Consider the following 24,255-nt stretch of genomic DNA (forward strand, 5'->3'; position numbering starts at 1 on the left):
TGTTATAAGAGTAATAATTTTTTGTTACTAAAACTGAACGTAGAAGTATAAATTAACTTTATTTCAAATAATAGAATTTAAAGTCCTCAAAAGTTAATATGCAGTAACGTCAACTATGAACTAGAAATATTTGTATGATGAAGTTTGAGTGAGTCTATTTGTTAATAATAATATATAAAGTGAAATCATTCAGTTATTGTTAAGTTTACTTATTTAAGTCGAGAGATTAATAACTTTAACATACCGATATAAGGTGATACAAACAATTGTATATCTTAGAAATATGAACCATGAACTCCTTGTAATAATTAAATTAGAGCCGGACCATCATTCCATTCTTTTATGAATGTAGCTGAAATTGGTTTCTAAAATAAATGTTTTGACTGGCGTTCATGTTTCTCTTCAATCAAAATTCGTGTACAATGTACAATCAACTTCAGTCTCAAGCCTTGGATTAACAATAACATTGTTATTAAACTTCCATCAAATCATTTTGAAGTTTGCTGGCGCGGATGAAGATCTTTTGTTCATGTTGTGAGATTCAAGTTCACTTTTTTTAGTCTTTGAGTTTGCCAAGCAGAGAGCACAGGATTTTGGTGAAACGAACGACTCATATGACCATGTCATCATATCAGGGATCCCGATCCTGTAAAATATTTAATGAGTTAATGGTTGTACATTTCTAAATATTTAATCCTGATTTTTAACAGAAACTTATACACTGGAAAATCACTGCACTTCCCTTAATTGTATAATATGATCATTGATGATCTGCACAAACCGGATGGCAATATCAAATATATTATCAGACATCATTTGACAGGAAATTGTGTGAACAGACATAATCAATTATTTTGAACGGACATGGGACATTAAAATGATTATACTTATAGGTTTATAACCTACGTACCAAATGCAAAACGCGCACCGTTGGACTCGCGGTCGACGGTCTTTGTGCTTTGGAACAAATAATAAAATATTTTACGAGTATATATATCACCGTTAAATTTAATAAAATGAACGCTCGAGACATTCAAACGGGCTTTGTTATTGGATATATTTGGTAATATCTTTATTAATAATATATAAAATAACATGTATAAAATAATAGCACAAACTTTGAATTTACTTCTTTTGCTGAGCTTGTTTGTTTGTGGTTTGAGTATTGTAAAATCTCGTATGTGCTTGTCTCCACTCTGTTTACTTTCTGGGATTTAGCTTCATTAATAATTAACAATCTTACGTCATGTGTTAATATCAAACATGAAACAATTTATTTTAGCGAAATGGAAACAGTTAAAATGAGAAAAGCACGAATACTCGTTTTTGAAACTTTATAATTATATGGTTACACTTACAAGTTATAGTTATACCTTATCGGACCTTATTCGGACGGACATTACATGAACGGACATAATTATGAACGGACATTAATATGAACGCTCGAGGCATTCAAAACCATCAAAAATCCGAATTTTTTTCAATTTTTTGACTTTTTTAATTTCATCAAATGATTTTTAAATCCATTTTTTATACAGTAAGTAAGAAAATGGAAAAGTAGTCATTAAGCAGTAAAAATGTTAAAATATGTGTACATGATCAGTGTCTAATATCACGTCATATCATCTTCATCAAATGGGTTTTCGTGCATGAAATAGTCCATGCTTAAAGTTAAACAAGCATCAGTGATTACTAGCTTTATGGAATCCTTTTTTAACAAACTACCTGGCCGGTCCTGCAGTGCCATGATTTCGTTGACTTTTTCCGCCAAGTGACCCTTGAAAACATCATATACTAGTAGAGTCTTCTGTGCCTCCGGCAGACCAAGGAAAACCTTTCCGTCGTTAACTTACGGCACAATAAAGTTCTCATAGTTGTCATATTCTGGACAAAAAGTTCGAAATGGAAAAAGTTTTGAAAAAATTTCAACGGACTTTAACTTGGACGGACATTAATTGAACGGACTTTATTTTAACGGACATTAAGATGAACGCTAGGGCCTCCAGCGTTCAAGTAATGTCCGTCCAAATAAGGTCCGATAAGGAAGTTTGCTTTATTATATCCAAAGCCCTTGCGCTTGCAGCCAGTAGTAGTAGCGGGCGCCCGAAGTGTGATAAAAGTAAGTGTGGTAAAAGTAAATTCTTTACCGCTCTTTTTTCGTCACAGTCGGAGCAGAGCCCACATTTTAGTATAGCCAAAACACCATTTTACTGCAGCGAGTGCAGGATCTCTTCTCTGCAGAGTATACCTCAACCTGTAACAGTAACAGTATCAAACATGTGTTAGTGTTACTAGTGCAAAAAGCACAAAAAGCACGATTTTTACATAAGTACTTAGTACTCTAGTTAAGTTTTTCAAACGGTAATTGGCACTATAACTAGCGTTAGCCATCACGTTTTAAGATTGTCGCAGAATAATCCCTTTTTGTATGTAGCACTCAACATCTTGGACCGTCACTAGTATGTGTATTAATAGCTCCTTCGTGTCGGTAGGTAATATAACACCCGAGTGATCTAATGAAATGTCACGTTACACATCACGTTACCTAACCAGCTGACATTAAACTCGGTATTCTGAGCTCTCTCGGACGGGTCACGTGAAGTGCACGTGACGCATTAAATCATGTCTCTCTACTCTAAATGCATGTAAATGTAATCTACATCAGAATGGTTCGTTGGTCTGTCATTACGTTGTGACCTATTTCTTATTCTCAATCTCGTGTCTTTGTAAGCTTACACTAAACGGAAACCTGGCCTGCGATTTGTTAGCTTGTTTTAATCGACGCATCTTAATTGTTGACGAGACATTTATAACTTCTTGGCAGGTACGTGGAAGATGTATTGTAAAGAGGTTTTCTGAAGTTATAAAACTCAGCTACATTCTGGCCTAGTTCTAATCATGAAATATTTATTAGAAGCGGGGTAGTAAGTAATGTGTTTCGTTTTGTTTCGTGTAACTTACTACATAATGTAAATATTACCAATGCAGATTTTAAACTACAGTTAAATCATAACACTAAACCTATGGAAGGCCGTCATAACTTCAGATACATCTGGTTATTGATTGTAAATGTTTTCAGTGACTGAATTTAAAGAAAATTTGAAAGACGATATTGAGAAGAAAACTATTTCCTAATTCCTCTTGTGAAGACTGTATCCTACTCCAAGTTTTCAGGTTTGTGCATATTTTACAGTATTTGGTATTCAGACAACTCAATCTTTCTCCTACAATTGTTTCTTGATCAGCCACGTAGCTAGCAATGAGGCAGGGAGGGTGTTAAATGTTTTTCACAAAGCTTACTTATGTATTTTAAGGCTATGTATGTGCCCAGAATGCCGGATAATGTGGCAAAATGCTTCAATTTTATCAAACATTTTCCCGAGGCTCAGTCCTCTAGCTGTCAGTCGGGACTCGCCTGCCTTGGCAGATAATCTTGGCTACGGAGCTGTTCTTGATTAGTTAATTACTTAATATCAGTTAATCAATTCCTCGATTTATTCGAAGGACATCTCCAGCACGCTATTTTTAAGCTGTAAGATAAAGAAACTCACGCGGAGTATATCAAATTTCAGTGATAAGAACTGAGAAGTACACGATCGAAACAACTTATTCGAGCAACTATACTTCCTAGCTGTAATCTATCTTGTGAAGACTATATCCTACCCCAGGTTATTGCAGGTTTGTGAATTAATGAATAAATGTTATACGGTATTTAGACAACTCAATCTCTCATTCTATATAAGTTTTTGATTGATTGATTTGTTGATTTATTTGAGGGATATCTAAGTTAGTACCATCTTAGAATACGACAGCTCCAGCGACCAGCACGCTATTTTTAAGCTGTAAGATAAAGAAACTCACGCGGAGTATATCAAATTTCAGTGATAAGAAGTACAGGATCAAAACAACTTATTCGAGCAACAACTTCCTAGCTGTAATCTATCTTGTGAAGACTATTATATATTATACTATAATATATCCTACCCCAGGTTATTGCAGGTTTGTGAACGTTTTATAGGATTTAATTTAGACGATATAATATTCCTTCTGTGATCAATCATTATTAATTATCAATTACATGCCAAATTTCAGTTAACTAATTGCGATTAAATTACGGCACAGCTAATGTTACATTATTATAAGCTATAACACTCTACTGCTACAGCTGCCATGAATGCGCCGCTTTAAAAGTATAAATATAAGAAAGTAACATGGAGTATATTTCAGGTTTCGGTTCAAAGAAATAGCGGATCAAACCAACTCATATTCCATCTTAACAGTCTCTAAATCTTATAGCTCTGAACATCAGGTACCAAAATAGAATGATTCATTTATATAATTTTAATGATTGTTCAGGTGGGAAATAACTATCATTGAACCGCGATACTAAATTAATGATGAATCATGAAAGTAAACTAGTCTGAGAAAAAAATGATATGGAGAGTGGACTAAGAAATTTCAGATCTGAAAAGGCTATAACCGGGAAGCATTCAATTTAAAATTAACACAGAAATTGGGTACAATCCGACCGGCTATTAACTTGACTCATGAATGTTATGTAATTTTTGCAATATGTAAAGATAAAATTAGCATCTACATTCTACATGTAGAACTAGAAGCGCCACAATTTTTGGGAAAAGGGGTTACAAAAGGGTGCATAATAAATATTGTTATTAATTTTTGGAATCAACACACTGCTTTATACAAAAATAATCGTCTCTTTTCAACAAAGTAATAAACTCTTATTATTTGACGCTGCTCCTAATATATTATAATTCGAAAAGATCTGGCTTTTGACGCAACAGTTACAAATTTATATAACTACTGTTTTATAGGCCAGTAAGGAAACACACCACTGAAACAAACCTCGGACCCTCTATTCAATTCAAGGCACTAAACGCAAAACGACCACTGAACGACCACTGAACAAGTAAGTCATTAAAAATATTAATTGAAATTTGATAATTATGTACCACGAGAGCTGTGTGATAATATAAGAACCTTGATACGCGCGAAAAGTGGCATGCAACGTATGTCAATAAGAACCTATGTTGATCTTGGAATGTTCGATCTTTCAATCTGCATCAATCCCCCTTACAGCTGATTTCATTTCAGATATATCAATTGATCAACAATGGATAACTATTTGGAAAATGGCAAACAAATATACGAAGAATATTGCTCAACATCTGAAAACCTGCCCACATTCACAATGCTTCCAAGAGCACCAGAGCAGACCTACATTGATGTATATCCAGATGAAGATCAGCCCGGTCCCAGCTTTACAGATGACAGACGACATCAATTAGACTACGAGACTGAAGTTAAGGTGTATAGGGCTTTGGAAGAGGTAGATGGAAACTTCATTGTTCTTCACAGTTTCAAATACACGCATCATCAATATCGTTTGTGTGCAGGTGAACGTCATATCCGAAGTGGATGTTCTAAATGTAAAAGGAAGAATGCAGAAAATCAGGAGGGGGAATGTGACTTTCTCATCATTTGTGCGAACAGTTTCATTATTATCGAGGTAAAGAACATGGATAATGTTGGAGAGGTTTTGGAATGTGAACCAGACTTCCACCTGTGTTCAATTGGCGAAGACTGGCAACCTCAGTGTAACAGAGACCAGCAGTTGAAAGCATTAATTGGAACGTTCCAGAAATCAGTCAAACAAAGAAACAAGATTGTGGAACTGATCAAGTGTATGGATAAGGATGCAAACATTTTTCAGTTTACTGCCTATCCTAATTTTAGTAAACAGTTTAAAGATGAGTTTAAATTTAGTGAGATTACAGAACTCCCGTTAAGTGATGATGAACTGTCAACTATCATATTTGAAGAGGACCTTTGTCGCAACGAACTTGATGCTGCTTGGTGGGCAGCAAATGTAACTCTGGCCAATTATTCATCTTCAGATTCCCATGAGAGAGTAAGGAACATTTTGTTAGCTATTTGGGCCACAGAGAGAAAAACGTGTGATAAATCCAAGTGCAGTTTAGGACGATGTATTATGGATGTCAACAAACAACTTAAGGAAGGTCGCATTACTTTTGAGCCTAAAAAAGGTAAAAAACGTAATCAAAATCCCGCAGTTGTCAAAGCTCCCGATGTTATCAGAAACAATTCTAATGTGGAAAACCTAACAGTAGAACAACACAATGCTTTCAAGTCAAAAGAGAATTTGTTGTTGATTAACGGTCCCGCAGGGGCGGGCAAAACTGTCATATTGTGTGGTAAAATACTGCAACTGTTAGAGTCTGATAAGAACAACAAAGTTGTGGTATTTAAGTATACTGGACCCGGAAACAATTCACAGCATTATCAAAGTGCGTTAAATAACGCTAAAATAAAATACGAACTGATAAGCACAGATGAACTTGAACACACTCCAGAAGAACTAGCTAATCTTATAACAGAGAGTTTGTGTGATGTTATTATTGTGGAGATAACAGGTTATCCAGATACCAGATATTTAACAGATAGACTCAGTGTACTAAGTGGTTATAATTTGTTTGTTGATGATATACAGGCAGTTATTGATTACGATACCACAGCTGAAAAGTGCACTTTATTGATTAACAAGTTAAAAGACTTATCAGCAGATAAGATTGTGTGGATAGCATGTGACATTGTCCAGGTTTGGTCGGTATATAACACAGATCTCATTTCAATGATAGCTAATGTACTTACTGATATATTAGTACCTCATCAGAGGACTACTTTATCTAGTAACTTGAGAAATACGTTTGATTTATCGAATATTTTATCTGTAATCAGAGATCAATTCATTAAATTATGTTCTCTTAAATCAGATATTTTAGATATTATTTTACCTTCACAATCACCTGGACACTTTATACACGGTACATTACCTGTTATACATGTTTTTAATGATTGTAATGTTGATAGTATTGTAAGTGTTATTAATATTGATTTAGATAGATTGTGTGCTACACATGAATTAGATTATTCTGATATAGGTATACTATATACTGATATCAATATTAGTGGTGTAGTACCACTAGTTAGGAACAGTGTTAATATGAAATGTAAGAACACTGCTAGTAAGATTGCAGTGTGTGACATTGTGTATTGTGCCTCTAGTGAGTGGCCTGCTGTAATAGTACTGTGTGAAGTGTTGGGTAGTAGAGAGGAGCTGGACCTGACTACACTTTACTTAGCGTTATCAAGAGCACGTGTACACTGCTCTGTTGTTATATACCCAGAGGAGGGTGAAACATTAGACGATACACCTTACATGTTACCTTTGTTAGATAAACTGAGTAACTACGCTCGCATTATATGGTATAAGAATTGATGTTATTGTGTAATAACGTTAGTGGGTGACTAGTTCTATTGTTATGAAACATGTATACATAAGCCTTTAGAATTAGTGTGTGATTGCACAGCTGAGTGAACTCTTATGAACTAATTACCGATTTTTAAAACTGTGAGACCAAGCCGGGACTCGATCTCGCTACGTCCGGGCTAGACAGACAGATAAGGTTTATGCTTAACCGATTGCGCCACTGTGCTGATAACAATACAAACATATTAAGCTAGCAATTGAGCGTTATTTTGCAAATAATTTCACCCACTAACCAAACTTAACTATTCGTTATTGTAGTTATTAATATAATGCTAATTACTATGAAATTACTATCCACTATAGAATGTGTTATCATTCATTTTATCTGTCTTTCAGTGAAATAAAAGTGTTTTAAATCATAATGTTTCGTATAATTTAGGGTTGACCAGATTTAGCATAATGTCTAGGTTGAGGTCTAAACAACCTAGTCGGAAAACAAAAAATCTTACCTTTACATATGAATGACTAATAAAGAAAATGACGAATGACGAGACGCAACTGCCAAATTAATTTGATAAATGTAAAGTACAAAAACAGAATTAAATATCAATGCTACACGACAATCTATGATAAACACTTCGTGAATTTGCTGAAAATTGTGTAGTCGTTAGATTTAGAAGCTTAAACTTAAGCAGCAAAATCAGAAAATATAAGCTAATAATTATAACCGTAAGTGTAAACTCTCCGACAAAATGATGAAATCATTACTGTAATGTAGTAACGGTCAACTGATAAAAAAGAACTGAGCACACGGACCATATCAGGCAACACTCTGTCCGGAGAGTTTACTCGCCAGCGGATTGACCAATCACACCACATAGATGGTGCATTATCCACTTTAATCCGGTTAAATTATTATATTTGATCTTGTTTCTTTTTCGTACAGATTGTAGTGAAGTTAATTTTTTTAAACGTGTTTTGGGTCTTATTTATGATTTTTTTATAATTATCTTATTTACTTCATTGATGTATTGTCACGATGGGTTCGTTAGTGTTCCCTCTGACTATTTAAGTTTAATTCCAGTTTAATTTCCAGTTTAATTCCATAGAGCTCCCTATTAGCGGAGAGAGACCACGTGACTGTATACGCGACCTCGTATTGGTCAAACCAGTAAAACACATACGAGCAGTCCCCGCCTTTTATCTCTAATTCCTATCCGCTACCTAATCTTTCAAAATGTATCGTTTGTTTATTTTACATCTGTAATTGTTCATATTAGAATTCTGGGTAATCTTTATTTTCTCAAAGTCGGTTATTATCTTGGAGCCAAATAACATGATAAATTACAGCTTTCATTTATGGAATCATCAATTTCAAAGTCATGACCACCATTATAAAAATCAAAGTACTTGCTATCTGATATGATCTATTGATTAAAAATACTGCGATCAATCGAAATGTATTTTAGCTAAAGAATAAAGGCGTACCTGCCATTGATTAACATATCACAAATTCTTCTGTCACGGAGTTTCTATTAACAGGAAGCGATGTGTAACAAACAATGTGTAAATCACAGTGCTGGCAAGCACGACCGCCGCCATTGGCATTATAATCCCCATACTATTTACCCTCATACTATTATATCCCCTTTACTCTTTTCCAGGCATTAAGACTCACCGAAAGCAGTTCAGCAGGCATATTTTAAGTTCAAAACATTCTAATTCAATGTCAAAGATGACAGCTAGGAATAAGAAATAGTTATGTAAAGGATTTTAAGAAATTTGCGCAAAATACGCGTCAGCATGTTATACGAAATTAGGTAAAAAACCCAAAATCGCCATATTCAGGTGCCTTAAAAACCATGTTAAAATTGAGTTAGAGATCTGAAACTTTGCAGGGCGTCTAGACCTCGTCCAAATCGACTGTATAATTTTTTTCATGTTTCAGGAGTATCAGGAAATGGGTTTTCTGGAACCCCTGTTTTACAACAGATTGTCGTGAAGCTATATACATATATATCAATATGTATAGACGCTTTTGGCAATCAATTGTAGCCTACATTTAAGTGTCCGTAGATTCAAAAGTATAAAAGATACAGTCATTTCGAACCACAGGTTTTAAAGATAATTGTTTATACTTTAGTTTACATTATATCGAAAAATAATTTAACGTCATCATCATCACTTGATGACGTCATCAATTTAAGTGTTTTTAGAACTTGATTTTTGACAAAATAACAACTTTTCAAATCGATTTTTCACCATTAAAAAGTAATTTTATTCAAAATCTGAGGACATTTTTACCTTAGATAATTGTTCAAGCATTCTGAAAATCTACCGGAAAATTTTCCTACCTTGCTCCTTCATAAAGATATTTGCTATTGAAGTTAGTGCTTTTTTGAAGAATAATTTTGTTTAAACACAAAAGTTGTGAATTAGTATTCTCTGGTGTCGGGCCATCTCTTGGGTTGTGGAGCTCAATTTTGCTTCCTAAAGGTCTAAATTGTGTAATAGGCTAGTTTTAAAGTTGAAAATCGAAAAGTTGCACACGTGGGGACACGCCCAAATTGATTTAAATTGCTAAAATCACTGAAAATTGTTATTTTCACGATTTTTATCAACTTTGGAGTCCCGTTGTGATTAAAGTTCTTTTTGAAATCTTCTGAAACTTTGCATACTTATTAAACTATATATTAAATACCACTATGCAAAAATTTACGGTGATTAAATATTGTATGCGCACGCAACGTCCGCTCAAAGTTTGCACGTGCGGAAGGTGAGAATTTTGCTCATTCGTGATTTCGAATATATTCTGCTTTCCCACGATATTTAAATGGCATTATTTATGAATTAAATGCTAACTTGAATGAGTAAAAAGTGCCATATTCAGTCTGTTATCGACAGATATACCTATCTAAACACAAGGAAATGTTTTCAAAGATAAAATTTCGAAATCGTTGAAATTACCTCCTTATTAATGAAGTTTCGACTGTGTAAATTATCCTGACATTATAATCAAAAAGAGATGATATTTGACCAAAACCCATAATCATGGGTAGAGTGAACCGCTGCCAATGTCTCTCTTTTCCAAACAAAAGGAAATGATATTAATTTGAGGAACCGTCCGCAAATGCAAATTGATACCGAGAATGAAATCGGTCGCTCGCTTTTACGAATTGTAATAAAGCTTATTGAATGGGAAAAGCGAGCGACCGATTTCATTCTCGGTATCAATTTGCATTTGCGGACGGTTCCTCAAATTAATATCATTTCCTTTTGTTTGGAAAAGAGAGACATTGGCAGCGGTTCACTCTACCCATGATTATGGGTTTTGGTCAAATTAACTTTATTTCAAATAATAGAATTTAAAGTCCTCAAAAGTTAATATGCAGTAACGTCAACTAAAAATATTTGTATCATGAAGTTTGAGTGAGTCTATTTGTTAATAATAATATATAAAGTGAAATCATTCAGTTATTGTTAAGTTTACTTATTTAAGTCGAGAGATTCATAACTTCAACATACCGATATAAGGTGATACAAACAATTGTATATCTTAGAAATATGAACTCCTTGTAATAATTAAATTAGAGCCGGACCAATGACCATCATTCCATTATTTTATGAATGTAGCTGAAATTGGTTTCTAAAATGTTTTGACTGGCGTTCATGTTTTCTCTTCAATCAAAATTCGCGTACAATCAACTTCAGTCTCAAGCCTTGGATTAACAATAACATTGTTATTAAAGTTAAACTTCCATCAAATCATTTTGAAGTTTGCTGGCGCGGATGAAGATCTTTTGTTGTGAGATTCAAGTTCACTTTTTTTAGTCTTTGAGTTTGCCAAGCAGAGAGCACAGGATTTTGGTGAAACGAACGACTCATATGACCATGTCATCATATCAGTGATCCCGATCCTGTGAAATATTTAATGAGTTAATGGTTGTACATTTCTAAATATTTAATCCTGATTTTTAACAGAAACTTATAGTTATACACTGGAAAATCACTGCACTTCCCTTAATTGTATAATATGATCATTGATCTGCACAAACCGGATGGCAATATCAAATATATTACCAAACATCATTTGACAGGAAATTGTGTGAACAGACATAATTAATAATTTTGAACGGACATTAAAATGATTATACTTATAGGTTTATAACCTACGTACCAAAGGCAAAACGCGCACCGTTGGACTCGCAGTCGACAGTCTTTGTGCTTTGGAACAAATATTTTACGAGTATATATATCACCGTTAAATTTAATAAAATGAACGCTCGAGACATTCAAACGGGCTTTGTTATTGGATATATTTGGTAATGTTTTTATTAATAATATATAAAATAACATGTATAAAATAATATCACAAACTTTGAATTTACTTCTTTTCTCCAGTGAACTCCACTCTGTTAATTACTTTCTGGGATTTAGCTTCATTAATAATTAACAATCTTACGTCATGTTTTAATATCAAACATGAAACAATTTATTTTAGCGAAATGGAAACAGTTATAATGAGAAAAGCACGAATACTCGTTTTTGAAACTTTATAATTATATGGTTACACTTACAAGTTATAGTTTGCTTTATTATATCCAGAGCCCTTGCGCTTGCAGCTAGTAGTAGTAGCGCGCGCCCGAAGTGTGCAGAAAGATATAGTTATATTTATAAGAACATTTTTATATGCTACTGCCTACTGGTAAGGTAAAAGTAAATTCTTAACCGCTATTTTTTCGTCACAGTCGGAGCAGAGCCCACATTTTAGCCAAAACACCATTTTACTGCAGCGAGTGCAGGATCTCTTCTCTGGGTATACCTCAACCTGTAACACTAACACTAACAGTATCAAACATGTGTTAGTGTTACTAGTGCAAAAAGCACAAAAAGCACGATTTTTACATATGTACTTAGTACTCTAGTTAAGTTTTTCAAACGCTAATTAGCGCTAACTTAAACTAGCGTTAGCCATCAATTAAACAAATAATCAATTAAACAAATAATCAAAGTTTTAGCACATTTTACAGCATAAAATTTAAACAAATGAAAACATATAATGCTCTTAGTGGTAAATGGCCGTTTGTTCTGAGCTGTATGATTTTTTGACAATCAACTAGCGGGGCAAGGAATGTACTGGCTGGTAGCTTTTGTACACACCAGAACGCTAGTCTGGTTGATTAGTGACCAAATTAGAGGCGTTGATAGGAAGGCATTATAATTTGTGGGTGTAAGAGGGAATATTTGGCATGCATTATTCTAGCAGCTATTTTGTAACAAATGGTCTTTACGATTATTAAGGACGGTAAGTATTTTGGGTGTTCAATACTAAATCATGGCTAAATGTCTAAGAGGGGTTTAAATTTAAGGGAGAAAAAGAAATGAATATTGGGTTATAATATTAATCATAGATGTCAACCCTGACATAACTATTGTACTAAAAATTTGATCATAATTTTTTTTTTAATCTAGACACTTATTTTACTTCGGTGTATTCCAACAGCCACAATGTTACACAAGTGCAACCAGCCAATTACAGGAAGCCGAAGGATCTTTTTGGCCAGTGACAGTTAAGGTAGTGTGTACCATACTTTCTTCGTCCGAGACTTTGCTGCAATGTGCAGCTCCTCATTTAACCCTCACACCCGATTTCTCGAGTATTCGGCTGAGTAGACCGGGGGGCTGCATAGACCACTCATGATCCTTAGCTGAACGTCGACGACGCTCACCCCACGACCAGGCAGTCAGTGGGTTTCGAACTCGCAACCTAACGATTGTAAGACAGGCGTTCTAACCAACTGCGCTACCTGGCCGCTAAGGGTCTTTATTAGAATTCAAATCGGATACAAAAATAGGATATCTTTACACTACACTTACTCACTCACACATCACATTTAACTTGACAGAGGAATACGCTGGCAGAGTAAGTCGATTTGGTCATGAAATTTTGGAGGTCAGGTGGAATCCCTGCAGGAGCCTACAAAAATTTAAGGTTACATATATCAAAGTCTTTATTTGTCCAGTCATACACGGCATGACAATGCTGGTTGGAAAGTAGTGAAGATTTCAGTTTGGATTTCAGGCAAGAAATACTAACAGAACAATCAAAGATTTTAAGGTTAGGGGTTATTATATTCCATATTTTCGTTGACCTCGTGTTATGGTTGTCTGGGGGATCCGGTTTATTGATAATAAGCATTGGTTTCCTGGAAGAACGAGAATACTCTTCGTACATAGACATAGGAGTAGAAAACTTCATGATCTTGAATAATTCTATGTAGCTATGGTAAGTATAAAGATTTTGTACAGTGAGTATCTCGTTGTTTTTAAACAGAGGTTTAGTGTGTTCCTTTTTATAAAATTTACTATCAAGTTTCTGGTCAGTAAATGGTCTGGTTCGAACACACGTTTTGAATTTATCCAGGTAGGCTGCTCTATCACCAAACAAGACCCTCAGACAGTACTTCTGTGCAGTGAATATTGAGCTTATACGATTTTTAGCTGCCCCACCCCATGCTGATATGCAGTACGACAGATGGGATTCAAAAAGAGTGTAGTATAACTGTCTGTGGAGAAATTCTGGGAGGGAGCAGCGTAGACGACACAGAGTTGAGGTGGCATGGTTAAGCTTTCGTTTTAGGGCTATTATATGATCTTCCCATGTTAGATTTTCGTCAATGACGACTCCTAAAAATCTAGCTGACGTTACTCTTTTGATGGGGTAGTTGTCTATATTCATTATGAATTCTTCTTCAACGTTTGCTTCAGTACGTGACTTAGGTCTAAAGTGAATGTAGCAGCATTTTGACATGTTTATGTGAAGCTTGTTAGCCCGCATGTATGTTTGAAGGTTTGAAAGTAGGGCGTTGCTGCGTTCATATGCTTCTTGTGCAGTTTTACCAACAACAAATATGTTGGTGTCATCCGCAAAGGTGACAAACGATCCCAAGCTAGAGCTATTAGAGATATCATTTATGTAAAGTAGGAATAAAAGGGGTCCGAGAATTGACCCCTGGGGAACCCCAAATTTTATTGGAAGTAGGTCGGACTTTTCTCCTACAACATCAGTGTACTGAAATCGATTAGTTAGGTAGCTCTTGATCAGATCGTTTGCCACGCCACGGATGCCATACCTTTCTAGTTTGGTAAGTAATGTTGAGTGATCTATAGTATCGAAAGCTTTGCTGAGGTCGATGAATATGCCTAACACATGGTGCTTCAATTTGATGTGCTTAGATATGAGGTCAACAGAGTAGTTTACTGCATGGGAGGTTGAGTGCGATTGCCTGAAACCAAACTGAGTCTTAGATATTATTCCCTGAGAGCTGACAAACGAATAAATCCTAGAATATATGATTTTCTCAAATATTTTGCCAAATATGGACAAGGTGGATATAGGACGGTAGTTTTCTATTTCTTCTGGATTACCTTTTTTGAATACGGGTGTGATTCTGCCAGTCTTAAGTATTATATCAGGGAATATACCATTTGACATAAGTTTGTTTAAGTATCTGCTGATAATTGGTGCAATAACGTGGGACGAAGTTTTAATAACGGTTATGGGAATATCACTGGCCTTTCCATTCTCGAATTCTTTGATTATTCTTAGAACCTCCTCAGGAGTGCCGTCCTCTAACATAATAGATCGAGAGTTACTAGGGCTAAGGAAGTCATGGAATGTCATCACGTTTTAAGATTGTCGCAGAATAATCCCTTTTTGTATGTAGCACTCAACATCTTGGACCGTCACTAGTATGTGTATTAATAGCTCCTTCGTGTAGGTAGGTAATATAACACCCGAGTGATCTAATGAAATGTCACGTTACACATCACGTTACCTAACCAGCTGACATTAAACTCGGTATTCTGAGCTCTCTCGGACGGGTCACGTGAAGTGCACGTGACACATTAAATCATGTCCCTCTACTCTAAATGTAAATGTAATCTACATCAGAATGGTTCGTTGGTCTGTCATTACGTTGTGACCTATTTCTTATTCTCAATATCGTGTCTTTGTAAGCTTACACTAAACGGAAACCTGGCCTGCGATTTGTTAGCTTGTTTTAATCGACGCATCTTTGTTGACGAGACATTTATAACTTCTTGGCAGGTACGTGGAAGATGTATTGTAAAGAGGTTTTCTCAAGTTATAAAACTCAGCTACATTCTGGCCTAGTTGTAATCATGAAATATGTGTTAAAAGCGGGGTAGTAAGTACTGTGTTTCGTTTTGTTTCGTGTAACTTACTACATAATGTAAATATATTACCAATGCAGATTTTAAACTACAGTTAAATCATAACACTAAACCTATGGAAGGCCGTCATAACTTCAGATACATCTGGTTATTGATTGTAAATGTTTTCAGTGACTGAATTTTAAGCAAATTTGAAAGACGATATTGAGAAGAAAACTATTTCCTAATTCCTCTTGTGAAGACTGTATCCTACTCCAAGTTTTCAGGTTTGTGCATGTTTTACAGTATTCAGACAACTCAATCTTTCTCCTACAATTGGTTCTTGATCAGCCACGTAGCTAGCAATGAGGCAGGGAAGGCGTTAAATGTTTTTCACAAAGCTTACTTATGTATTTTAATGCTATTTATGTGCCCAGATTGCCGGATAAATGATAATGTGGCAAAAACCTAAAAATGCTTCAATTTTATCAAACATTTTCCTGAGGCTCCGTCCTCTAGCTGTCCGTCGGGACTCGCCTGCCTTGGCAGATAATCTTGGCTACGGAGCTGTTCTTGATTAGTTAATTACTTAATATCAGTTAATCAATTCCTCGATTTATTCGAAGGACAGCTCCAGCACGCTATTTTTAAGCTGTAAGATAAAGAAACTCACGCGGAGTATATCAAATTTCAGTGATAAGAACTGAGAAGTACACGATCGAAACAACTTATTCGAGCAACTATACTTCCTAGCTGTAATCTATCTTGTGAAGACTATATCCTACCCCAGGTTATTGCAGGTTTGTGAATGTTTTACGGTATTTAGACAACTCAATCTCTCATTCTATATAAGTTTTTGATTGATTGATTTGTTGATTTATTTGAGGGATATCTAAGTTAGTACCATCTTAGAATACGACAGCTCCAGCACGCTATTTTTAAGCTGTAAGATAAAGAAACTCACGCGGAGTATATCAAATTTCAGTGATAAGAAGTACAGGATCAAAACAACTTATTCGAGCAACTACTTCCTAGCTGTAATCTATCTTGTGAAGACTATTATATATCCTACCCCAGGTTATTGCAGGTTTGTGAACGTTTTATAGGATTTAATTTAGACGATATAATATTCCTTCTGTGATCAATCATTATTAATTATCAATTACATGCCAAATTTCAGTTAACTAATTGCGATTAAATTACGGCACAGCTAATGTTACATTATTATAAGCTATGCACTCTATAACAGCTGCCATGAATGCGCCGCTTTAAAAGTATAAATATAAGAAAGTAACATGGAGTATATTTCAGGTTTCGGTTCAAAGAAATAGCGGATCAAACCAACTCATATTCCATCTTAACAGTCTCTAAATCTTATAGCTCTGAACATCAGGTACCAAAATAGAATGATTCGTTTATATAATTTTAATGATTGTTCAGGTGGGAAATAACTATCATTGAACCGCGATACTAAATTAATGATGAATCATGAAAGTATACTAGTCTGAGAAAAATTGATATGGAGTATGGACTAAGAAATTTCAGATCTGAAAAGGCTATAACCGGGAAGCATTCAATTTAAAATTAACACGGAAATTGGGTACAATCCGACCGGCTATTAACTTGACTTATGGATGTTATGTAATTTTTGCAATATGTAAAGATAAAATTAGCATCTACATTCTACATGTAGAACTAGAAGCGCCACAATGTTTAAGAAAAGGGGTTACAAAAGGGAGCATAATAAATATTATGATTAATTTTTGGAATCAACACACTGCTTTATACAAACAAAATCGTCTCTTTTCAACAAAGTAATAAACTCTTATTATTTGACGCTGCTCCTAATATATTATAATTCGAAAAGATCTGGCTTTTGACGCAACAGTTACAAATTTATATAACTACTGTTTTATAGGCCAATAAGGAAACACGCCACTGAAGCAAACCTCGGACCCTCTATTCAATTCAAGGCACTAAACGCAAAACGACCACTGAACGACCACTGAACAAGTAAGTCATTAAAAATATTAATTGAAATTTGATAATTATGTACCACGAGAGCTGTGTGATAATATAAGAACCTATGTTGATCCTGGAATGTTCGATTTTTCAATCTGCATCAACCCCTTACAGCTGATTTCATTTCAGATATATCAATTGATCAACAATGGATAAATATTTGGAAAATGGCAAACAAATATACGAAGAATATTGCTCAACAGCTGAAAACCTGCCCACAATGCTTCCAAGAGCACCAGAGCAGACCTACATTGATGTATATCCAGATGAAGATCAACCTGGTCCCAGCTTTAGAGATGACAAACGACATCAATTAGACTACGAGACTGAAGTTAAGGTGTATAGGGCTTTGGAAGAGGTAGATGGAAACTTCATTGTTCTCCACAGCTTTAAATACACACACGACCAGTATTGTCTGTGTGATAAAAGTCATGTTAGGGACAAAAAGAAGTGTAACAAGTGCAAGAATCAGTATGATAAGGAGGGTGAGTGCGATTTCATTATTATTTGTCCGGACAGTTTTATCGTTATCGAGGTAAAGAACATGGAGCATGTTGATAGAGAGATCGTGGAATGTGAACCAGACTTCCACTTGTGTTCTATTGGCGAGGACTGGCAACCTGAGTGTACGACTAGAAAATTGGAGGCATTGATTGGTACGTACAAGAAGTCAGCTGAACAGAGAGACAAGATAGTGGAGCTGATCAAATGTATTGACAAGGACGCAAATATTCATCAGTTCACTGCCTATCCTAATTTTAGTAAACGGTTTAAAGAACAGTTTCAATTTAGTGAGATTACAGAACTCCGGTTAAGTGACGATGAACTGTCAACTATCATATTTGAAGAGGACCTTTGTCGCAACGAACTTGATGCTGCTTGGTGGGCAGCAAATGTAACTCTGGCCAATTCATCATCTTCAGATTCCCATGAGAGAGTAAGGAATATTTTGTTAGCTATTTGGGCCACAGAGAGAAACACGTGTGATAAATCCAAGTGCAGTTTAGGACGATGTATTATGGATGTCAACAAACAGCTTAAGGAAGGTCGCATTACTTTTGAGCCTAAAAAAGGTAAAAAACGTAATCAAAATCCCGCAGTTGTCAAAGCTCCCGATATTATCAGAAACAATTCTAATGTGGAAAACCTAACAGTAGAACAACACAATGCTTTTGAGTCAAAAGAGAATTTGTTGTTGATTAACGGTCCCGCAGGGGCGGGCAAAACTGTCATATTGTGTGGTAAAATACTGCAACTGTTAGAGTCTGATAAGAACAATAAAGTTGTGGTATTTAAGTTTACTGGAGAAGGGAACAATTCACAGCATTATCAAAGTGCGTTAGATAACGCTAGTATAAAATACGAACTGATAAGCACTAGTGAATATGATCACACTCCCGAACAACTAGCTAATCTTATAACAGAGTGTTTGTGTAGTGTTATTATTGTGGAGATATCAGGTTATGAAGATACCACATATTTAACAGATAGACTCAGTGTACTAAGTGGTTATAATTTGTTTGTTGATGATATACAGACAGTTATTGATTACAATACCACAGCTGAAGAGTGGGCTTTATTGATTAACACGTTAAAAAACTTATCAGCAGATAAGATTGTGTGGATAGCATGTGATATTGTCCAGGCTTGGACGGTATATGACATAGATCAGATTTCAAGAGTAGCTAATGTACTTACTGATATATTAGCACCTCATCAGAGGACTACTTTATCTAGTAACTTGAGAAATACGTTTGATTTATCGAATATTTTATCTGTAATCAGAGATCAATTCGTTAAATTATGTTCTCTTAAATCAGATATTTTAGATATTATTTTACCTTCACAATCACCAGGACACTTTATACACGGTACATTGCCTGTTATACATGTTTTTAATAATCGTAATGTTGATAGTATTGTAAGTGTTATTAATATTGATTTAGATAGATTGTGTGCTACACATGAATTAAATTATTCTGATATAGGTATAGTATATACTGATTCACTAGTAGTGATGTAGTACCACTAGTTAGTAACAGTGTTAATATGAGATGTAAGAACACTGCTAGTAAGATTGCAGTGTGTGACAGTATGGATTGTGCCTCTAGTGAGTGGCCTGCTGTAATAGTACTGTGTGAAGTGTGGGAGTAGTGAGGAGCGTGACCTGACTAACCTTTACTTAATGTTATCAAGAGCACGTGTACACTGCTCTGTTGTTATATTCCCATATGAGGGTGGAACATTAAACCGATATCCTTACATGTTACATTTGTTAGATAAACTGAGTAACTACGCTCGCATTATACGATATTAGATATGATGTTACTTTGTAATAACGTTAGTGGGTGACTAGTTCTATTGTTATGAAACATGTATACATAAGCCTTTAGAATTAGTGTGTGATTGCACAGCTGAGTGAACTCTTACGAACTAATTACCGATTTTTGAAAACTGTGAGATCAAGCCGGGACTCGATCTCGCTACGTCCGGGCTAGACAGACAGATAAGGCTTATGCTTAACCGATTGCGCCACTGTGCTGATAACAATACAAACATATTAAGCTAGCAATTGAGCGTTATTTTGCAAATAATTTCACCCACTAACCAAACTTAACTATTCGTTATTGTAGTTATTAATATAATGCTAATTACTATGAAATTACTATCCACTATAGAATGTGTTATCATTCATTTTATCTGTCTTTCAGTGAAATAAAAGTGTTTTAAATCATGATGTTTCGTATAATTTAGGGTTGACCAGATTTAGCATAATGTCTAGGTTGAGGTCTAAACAACCTAGTCGGAAAACAAAAAATCTTACCTTTACATATGAATGACTAATAAAGAAAATGACGAATGACGAGACGCAATTGCCAAATTAATTTGATAAATGTAAAGTACAAAAACAGAATTAAATATCAATTCTACACGACAATCTATGATAAACACTTCGTGAATTTGCTGAAAATTGTGAAGTCGTTAGATTTAGAAGCTTAAACTTAAGCAGCAAAATCAGAAAATATAAGCTAATAATTATAACCGTAAGTGTAAGCTCTCCGACAAAATGATGAAATCATTACTGTAATGTAGTAACAGTCAACTGATAAAAAAGAACTGAGCACACGGACCATATCAGGCAACACTCTGTCCGGAGAGTTTACTCGCCAGCGGATTGACCAATCACACCACATAGATGGTGCATTATCCACTTTAATCCGGTTAAATTATTATATTTGATCTTGTTTCTTTTTCGTACAGATTGTAGTGAAGTTAATTTTTTTAACGTGTTTTGGGTCTTATTTATGATTTTTTTATAATTATCTTATTTACTTCATTGATGTATTGTCACGATGGGTTCGTTAGTGTTCCCTCTGACTATTTAAGTTTAATTCCAGTTTAATTTCCAGTTTAATTCCATAGAGCTCCCTATTAGCGGAGAGTGACCACGTGACTGTATACGCGACCTCGTATTGGTCAAACCAGTAAAACACATACGAGCAGTCCCCGCCTTTTATCTCTATTTCCTATCCGCTACCTAATCTTTCAAAATGTATCGTTTGTTTATTTTACATCTGTAATTGTTCATATTAGAATTCTGGGTAATCTTTATTTTCTCAAAGTCGGTTATTATCTTGGAGCCAAATAACATGATAAATTACGGCTTTCATTTATGGAATCATCAATTTCAAAGTCATGACCACCATTATAAAAATCAAAGTACTTGCTATCTGATATGATCTATTGATTAAAAATACTGCGATCAATCGAAATGTATTTTAGCTAAAGAATAAAGGCATACCTGCCATTGATTAACATATCACAAATTCTTCTGTCACGGAGTTTCTATTAACAGGAAGCGATGTGTAACAAACAATGTGTAAATCACAGTGCTGGCAAGCACGACCGCCGCCATTGGCATTATAATCCCCATACTATTTACCCTCATACTATTATATCCCCTTTACTCTTTTCCAGGCATTAAGACTCACCGAAAGCAGTTCAGCAGGCATATTTTAAGTTCAAAACATTCTAATTCAATGTCGAAGATGACAGCTAGGAATAAGAAATAGTTATGTAAAGGATTTTAAGAAATTTGCGCAAAATACGCGTCAGCATGTTATACGAAATTAGGTAAAAAACCCAAAATCGCCATATTCAGGTGCCTTAAAAACCATGTTAAAATTGAGTTAGAGATCTGAAACTTTGCAGGGCGTCTAGACCTCGTCCAAATCGACTGTATAATTTTTTTCATGTTTCAGGAGTATCAGGAAATGGGTTTTCTGGAACCCCTGTTTTACAACAGATTGTCTTGAAGCTATATACATATATATCAATATGTATAGACGCTTTTGGCAGTCAATTGTAGCCTACATTTAAGTGTCCGTAGATTCAAAAGTATAAAAGATACAGTCATTTCGAACCACAGGTTTTAAAGATAATTGTTTATACTTTAGTTTACATTATATCGAAAAATAATTGAACGTCATCATCATCACTTGATGACGTCATCAATTTAAGTGTTTTTAGAACTTGATTTTTGACAAAATAACAACTTTTCAAATCGATGTTTCACCATTAAAAAGTAATTTTATTCAAAATCTGAGTACATTTTTACCTTAGATAATTGTTCAAGCATTCTGAAAGTCTACCGGAAAATTTTCCTACCTTGCTCCTTCATAAAGATATTTGCTATTGAAGTTAGTGCTTTTTTGAAGAATAATTTTGTTTAAACACAAAAGTTGTGAATTAGTATTATCTGGTGTCGGGCCATCTCTTGGGTTGTGGAGCTCAATTTTGCTTCCTAAAGGTCTAAATTGTGTAATAGGCTAGTTTTAAAGTTGAAAATCGAAAAGTTGCACACGTGGGGACACGCCCAAATTGATTTAAATTGCTAAAATCACTGAAAATTGTTATTTTCACGATTTTTATCAACTTTGGAGTCCCGTTGTGATTAAAGTTCTTTTTGAAATCTTCTGAAACTTTGCATACTTATTAAACTATATATTAAATACCACTATGCAAAAATTTACGGTGATTAAATATTGTATGCGCACGCAACGTCCGCTCAAAGTTTGCACGTGCGGAAGGTGAGAATTTTGCTCATTCGTGATTTCGAATATATTCTGCTTTCCCACGATATTTAAATGGCATTATTTATGAATTAAATGCTAACTTGAATGAGTAAAAAGTCCTGCCATATTCAGTCTGTTATCGACAGATATACCTACCTAAACACAAGGAAATGTTTTCAAAGATAAAATTTCGAAATCGTTGAAATTACCTCCTTATTAATGAAGTTTCGACTGTGTAAATTATCCTGACATTATAATCAAAAAGAGATGATATTTGACCAAAACCCATAATCATGGGTAGAGTGAACCGCTGCCAATGTCTCTCTTTTCCAAACAAAAGGAAATGATATTAATTTGAGGAACCGTCCGCAAATGCAAATTGATACCGAGAATGAAATCGGTCGCTCGCTTTTACGAATTGTAATAAAGCTTATTGAATGGGAAAAGCGAGCGACCGATTTCATTCTCGGTATCAATTTGCATTTGCGGACGGTTCCTCAAATTAATATCATTTCCTTTTGTTTGGAAAAGAGAGACATTGGCAGCGGTTCACTCTACCCATGATTATGGGTTTTGGTCAAATTAACTTTATTTCAAATAATAGAATTTAAAGTCCTCAAAAGTTAATATGCAGTAACGTCAACTAAAAATATTTGTATCATGAAGTTTGAGTGAGTCTATTTGTTAATAATAATATATAAAGTGAAATCATTCAGTTATTGTTAAGTTTACTTATTTAAGTCGAGAGATTCATAACTTCAACATACCGATATAAGGTGATACAAACAATTGTATATCTTAGAAATATGAACTCCTTGTAATAATTAAATTAGAGCCGGACCAATGACCATCATTCCATTATTTTATGAATGTAGCTGAAATTGGTTTCTAAAATGTTTTGACTGGCGTTCATGTTTTCTCTTCAATCAAAATTCGCGTACAATCAACTTCAGTCTCAAGCCTTGGATTAACAATAACATTGTTATTAAAGTTAAACTTCCATCAAATCATTTTGAAGTTTGCTGGCGCGGATGAAGATCTTTTGTTGTGAGATTCAAGTTCACTTTTTTTAGTCTTTGAGTTTGCCAAGCAGAGAGCACAGGATTTTGGTGAAACGAACGACTCATATGACCATGTCATCATATCAGGGATCCCGATCCTGTGAAATATTTAATGAGTTAATGGTTGTACATTTCTAAATATTTAATCCTGATTTTTAACAGAAACTTATAGTTATACACTGGAAAATCACTGCACTTCCCTTAATTGTATAATATGATCATTGATCTGCACAAACCGGATGGCAATATCAAATATATTACCAAACATCATTTGACAGGAAATTGTGTGAACAGACATAATTAATAATTTTGAACGGACATTAAAATGATTATACTTATAGGTTTATAACCTACGTACCAAAGGCAAAACGCGCACCGTTGGACTCGCAGTCGACAGTCTTTGTGCTTTGGAACAAATATTTTACGAGTATATATATCACCGTTAAATTTAATAAAATGAACGCTCGAGACATTCAAACGGGCTTTGTTATTGGATATATTTGGTAATATTTTTATTAATAATATATAAAATAACATGTATAAAATAATAGCACAAACTTTGAATTTACTTCTTTTCTCCAGTGAACTCCACTCTGTTAATTACTTTCTG

At 34.7% G+C, this 24,255-nt stretch overlaps 2 protein-coding genes across 5 annotated transcripts; both read left to right on the forward strand.

The window, feature by feature from the left end:
* Positions 1 to 2,669: 2,669 nt before the first annotated feature.
* Positions 2,670 to 6,824, forward strand: LOC134824488 (uncharacterized). Its single transcript, XM_063836394.1, has 7 exons — positions 2,670 to 2,824; positions 3,080 to 3,174; positions 3,573 to 3,678; positions 3,883 to 3,999; positions 4,228 to 4,309; positions 4,836 to 6,640; positions 6,816 to 6,824. Exons 6-7 carry the CDS (start codon positions 5,135 to 5,137, stop codon positions 6,822 to 6,824), a joined length of 1,515 nt encoding a protein of 504 aa, XP_063692464.1. The 5' UTR covers positions 2,670 to 2,824; positions 3,080 to 3,174; positions 3,573 to 3,678; positions 3,883 to 3,999; positions 4,228 to 4,309; positions 4,836 to 5,134.
* An 8,480-nt stretch (positions 6,825 to 15,304) lies between these two features.
* On the forward strand, positions 15,305 to 20,360 carry LOC134824251 (uncharacterized). Of its 4 annotated transcripts, none has more exons than XM_063836033.1 (6): positions 15,305 to 15,422; positions 15,680 to 15,774; positions 16,473 to 16,574; positions 16,799 to 16,880; positions 17,406 to 17,500; positions 17,639 to 20,360. In XM_063836033.1, exon 6 carries the CDS (start codon positions 17,658 to 17,660, stop codon positions 19,530 to 19,532), a length of 1,875 nt encoding a protein of 624 aa, XP_063692103.1. In that variant the 5' UTR covers positions 15,305 to 15,422; positions 15,680 to 15,774; positions 16,473 to 16,574; positions 16,799 to 16,880; positions 17,406 to 17,500; positions 17,639 to 17,657; the 3' UTR covers positions 19,533 to 20,360. The 4 variants fall into 4 exon arrangements, with proteins under 4 accessions (XP_063692103.1, XP_063692105.1, XP_063692106.1 ...); XM_063836035.1 differs by having other exon boundaries at positions 16,473 to 16,564; XM_063836036.1 differs by lacking the exons at positions 15,305 to 15,422; positions 15,680 to 15,774 and adding an exon at positions 16,201 to 16,277.
* Positions 20,361 to 24,255: the final 3,895 nt, after the last annotated feature.

Source organism: Bolinopsis microptera, chromosome 12 (assembly GCF_026151205.1).
Source record: "Bolinopsis microptera isolate Bmic1 chromosome 12, MBARI_Bmic_1.0, whole genome shotgun sequence".
In the NCBI taxonomy this organism is placed as follows: Eukaryota; Metazoa; Ctenophora; class Tentaculata; order Lobata; family Bolinopsidae; genus Bolinopsis; species Bolinopsis microptera.

Excerpts from the sequence above, each read along its gene's own strand:
- LOC134824488 (XM_063836394.1), top strand. The coding sequence starts at position 5,135 with ATGGATAACTATTTGGAAAATGGCAAACAAATATACGAAGAATATTGC.
- LOC134824251 (XM_063836033.1), top strand. The coding sequence starts at position 17,658 with ATGGATAAATATTTGGAAAATGGCAAACAAATATACGAAGAATATTGC.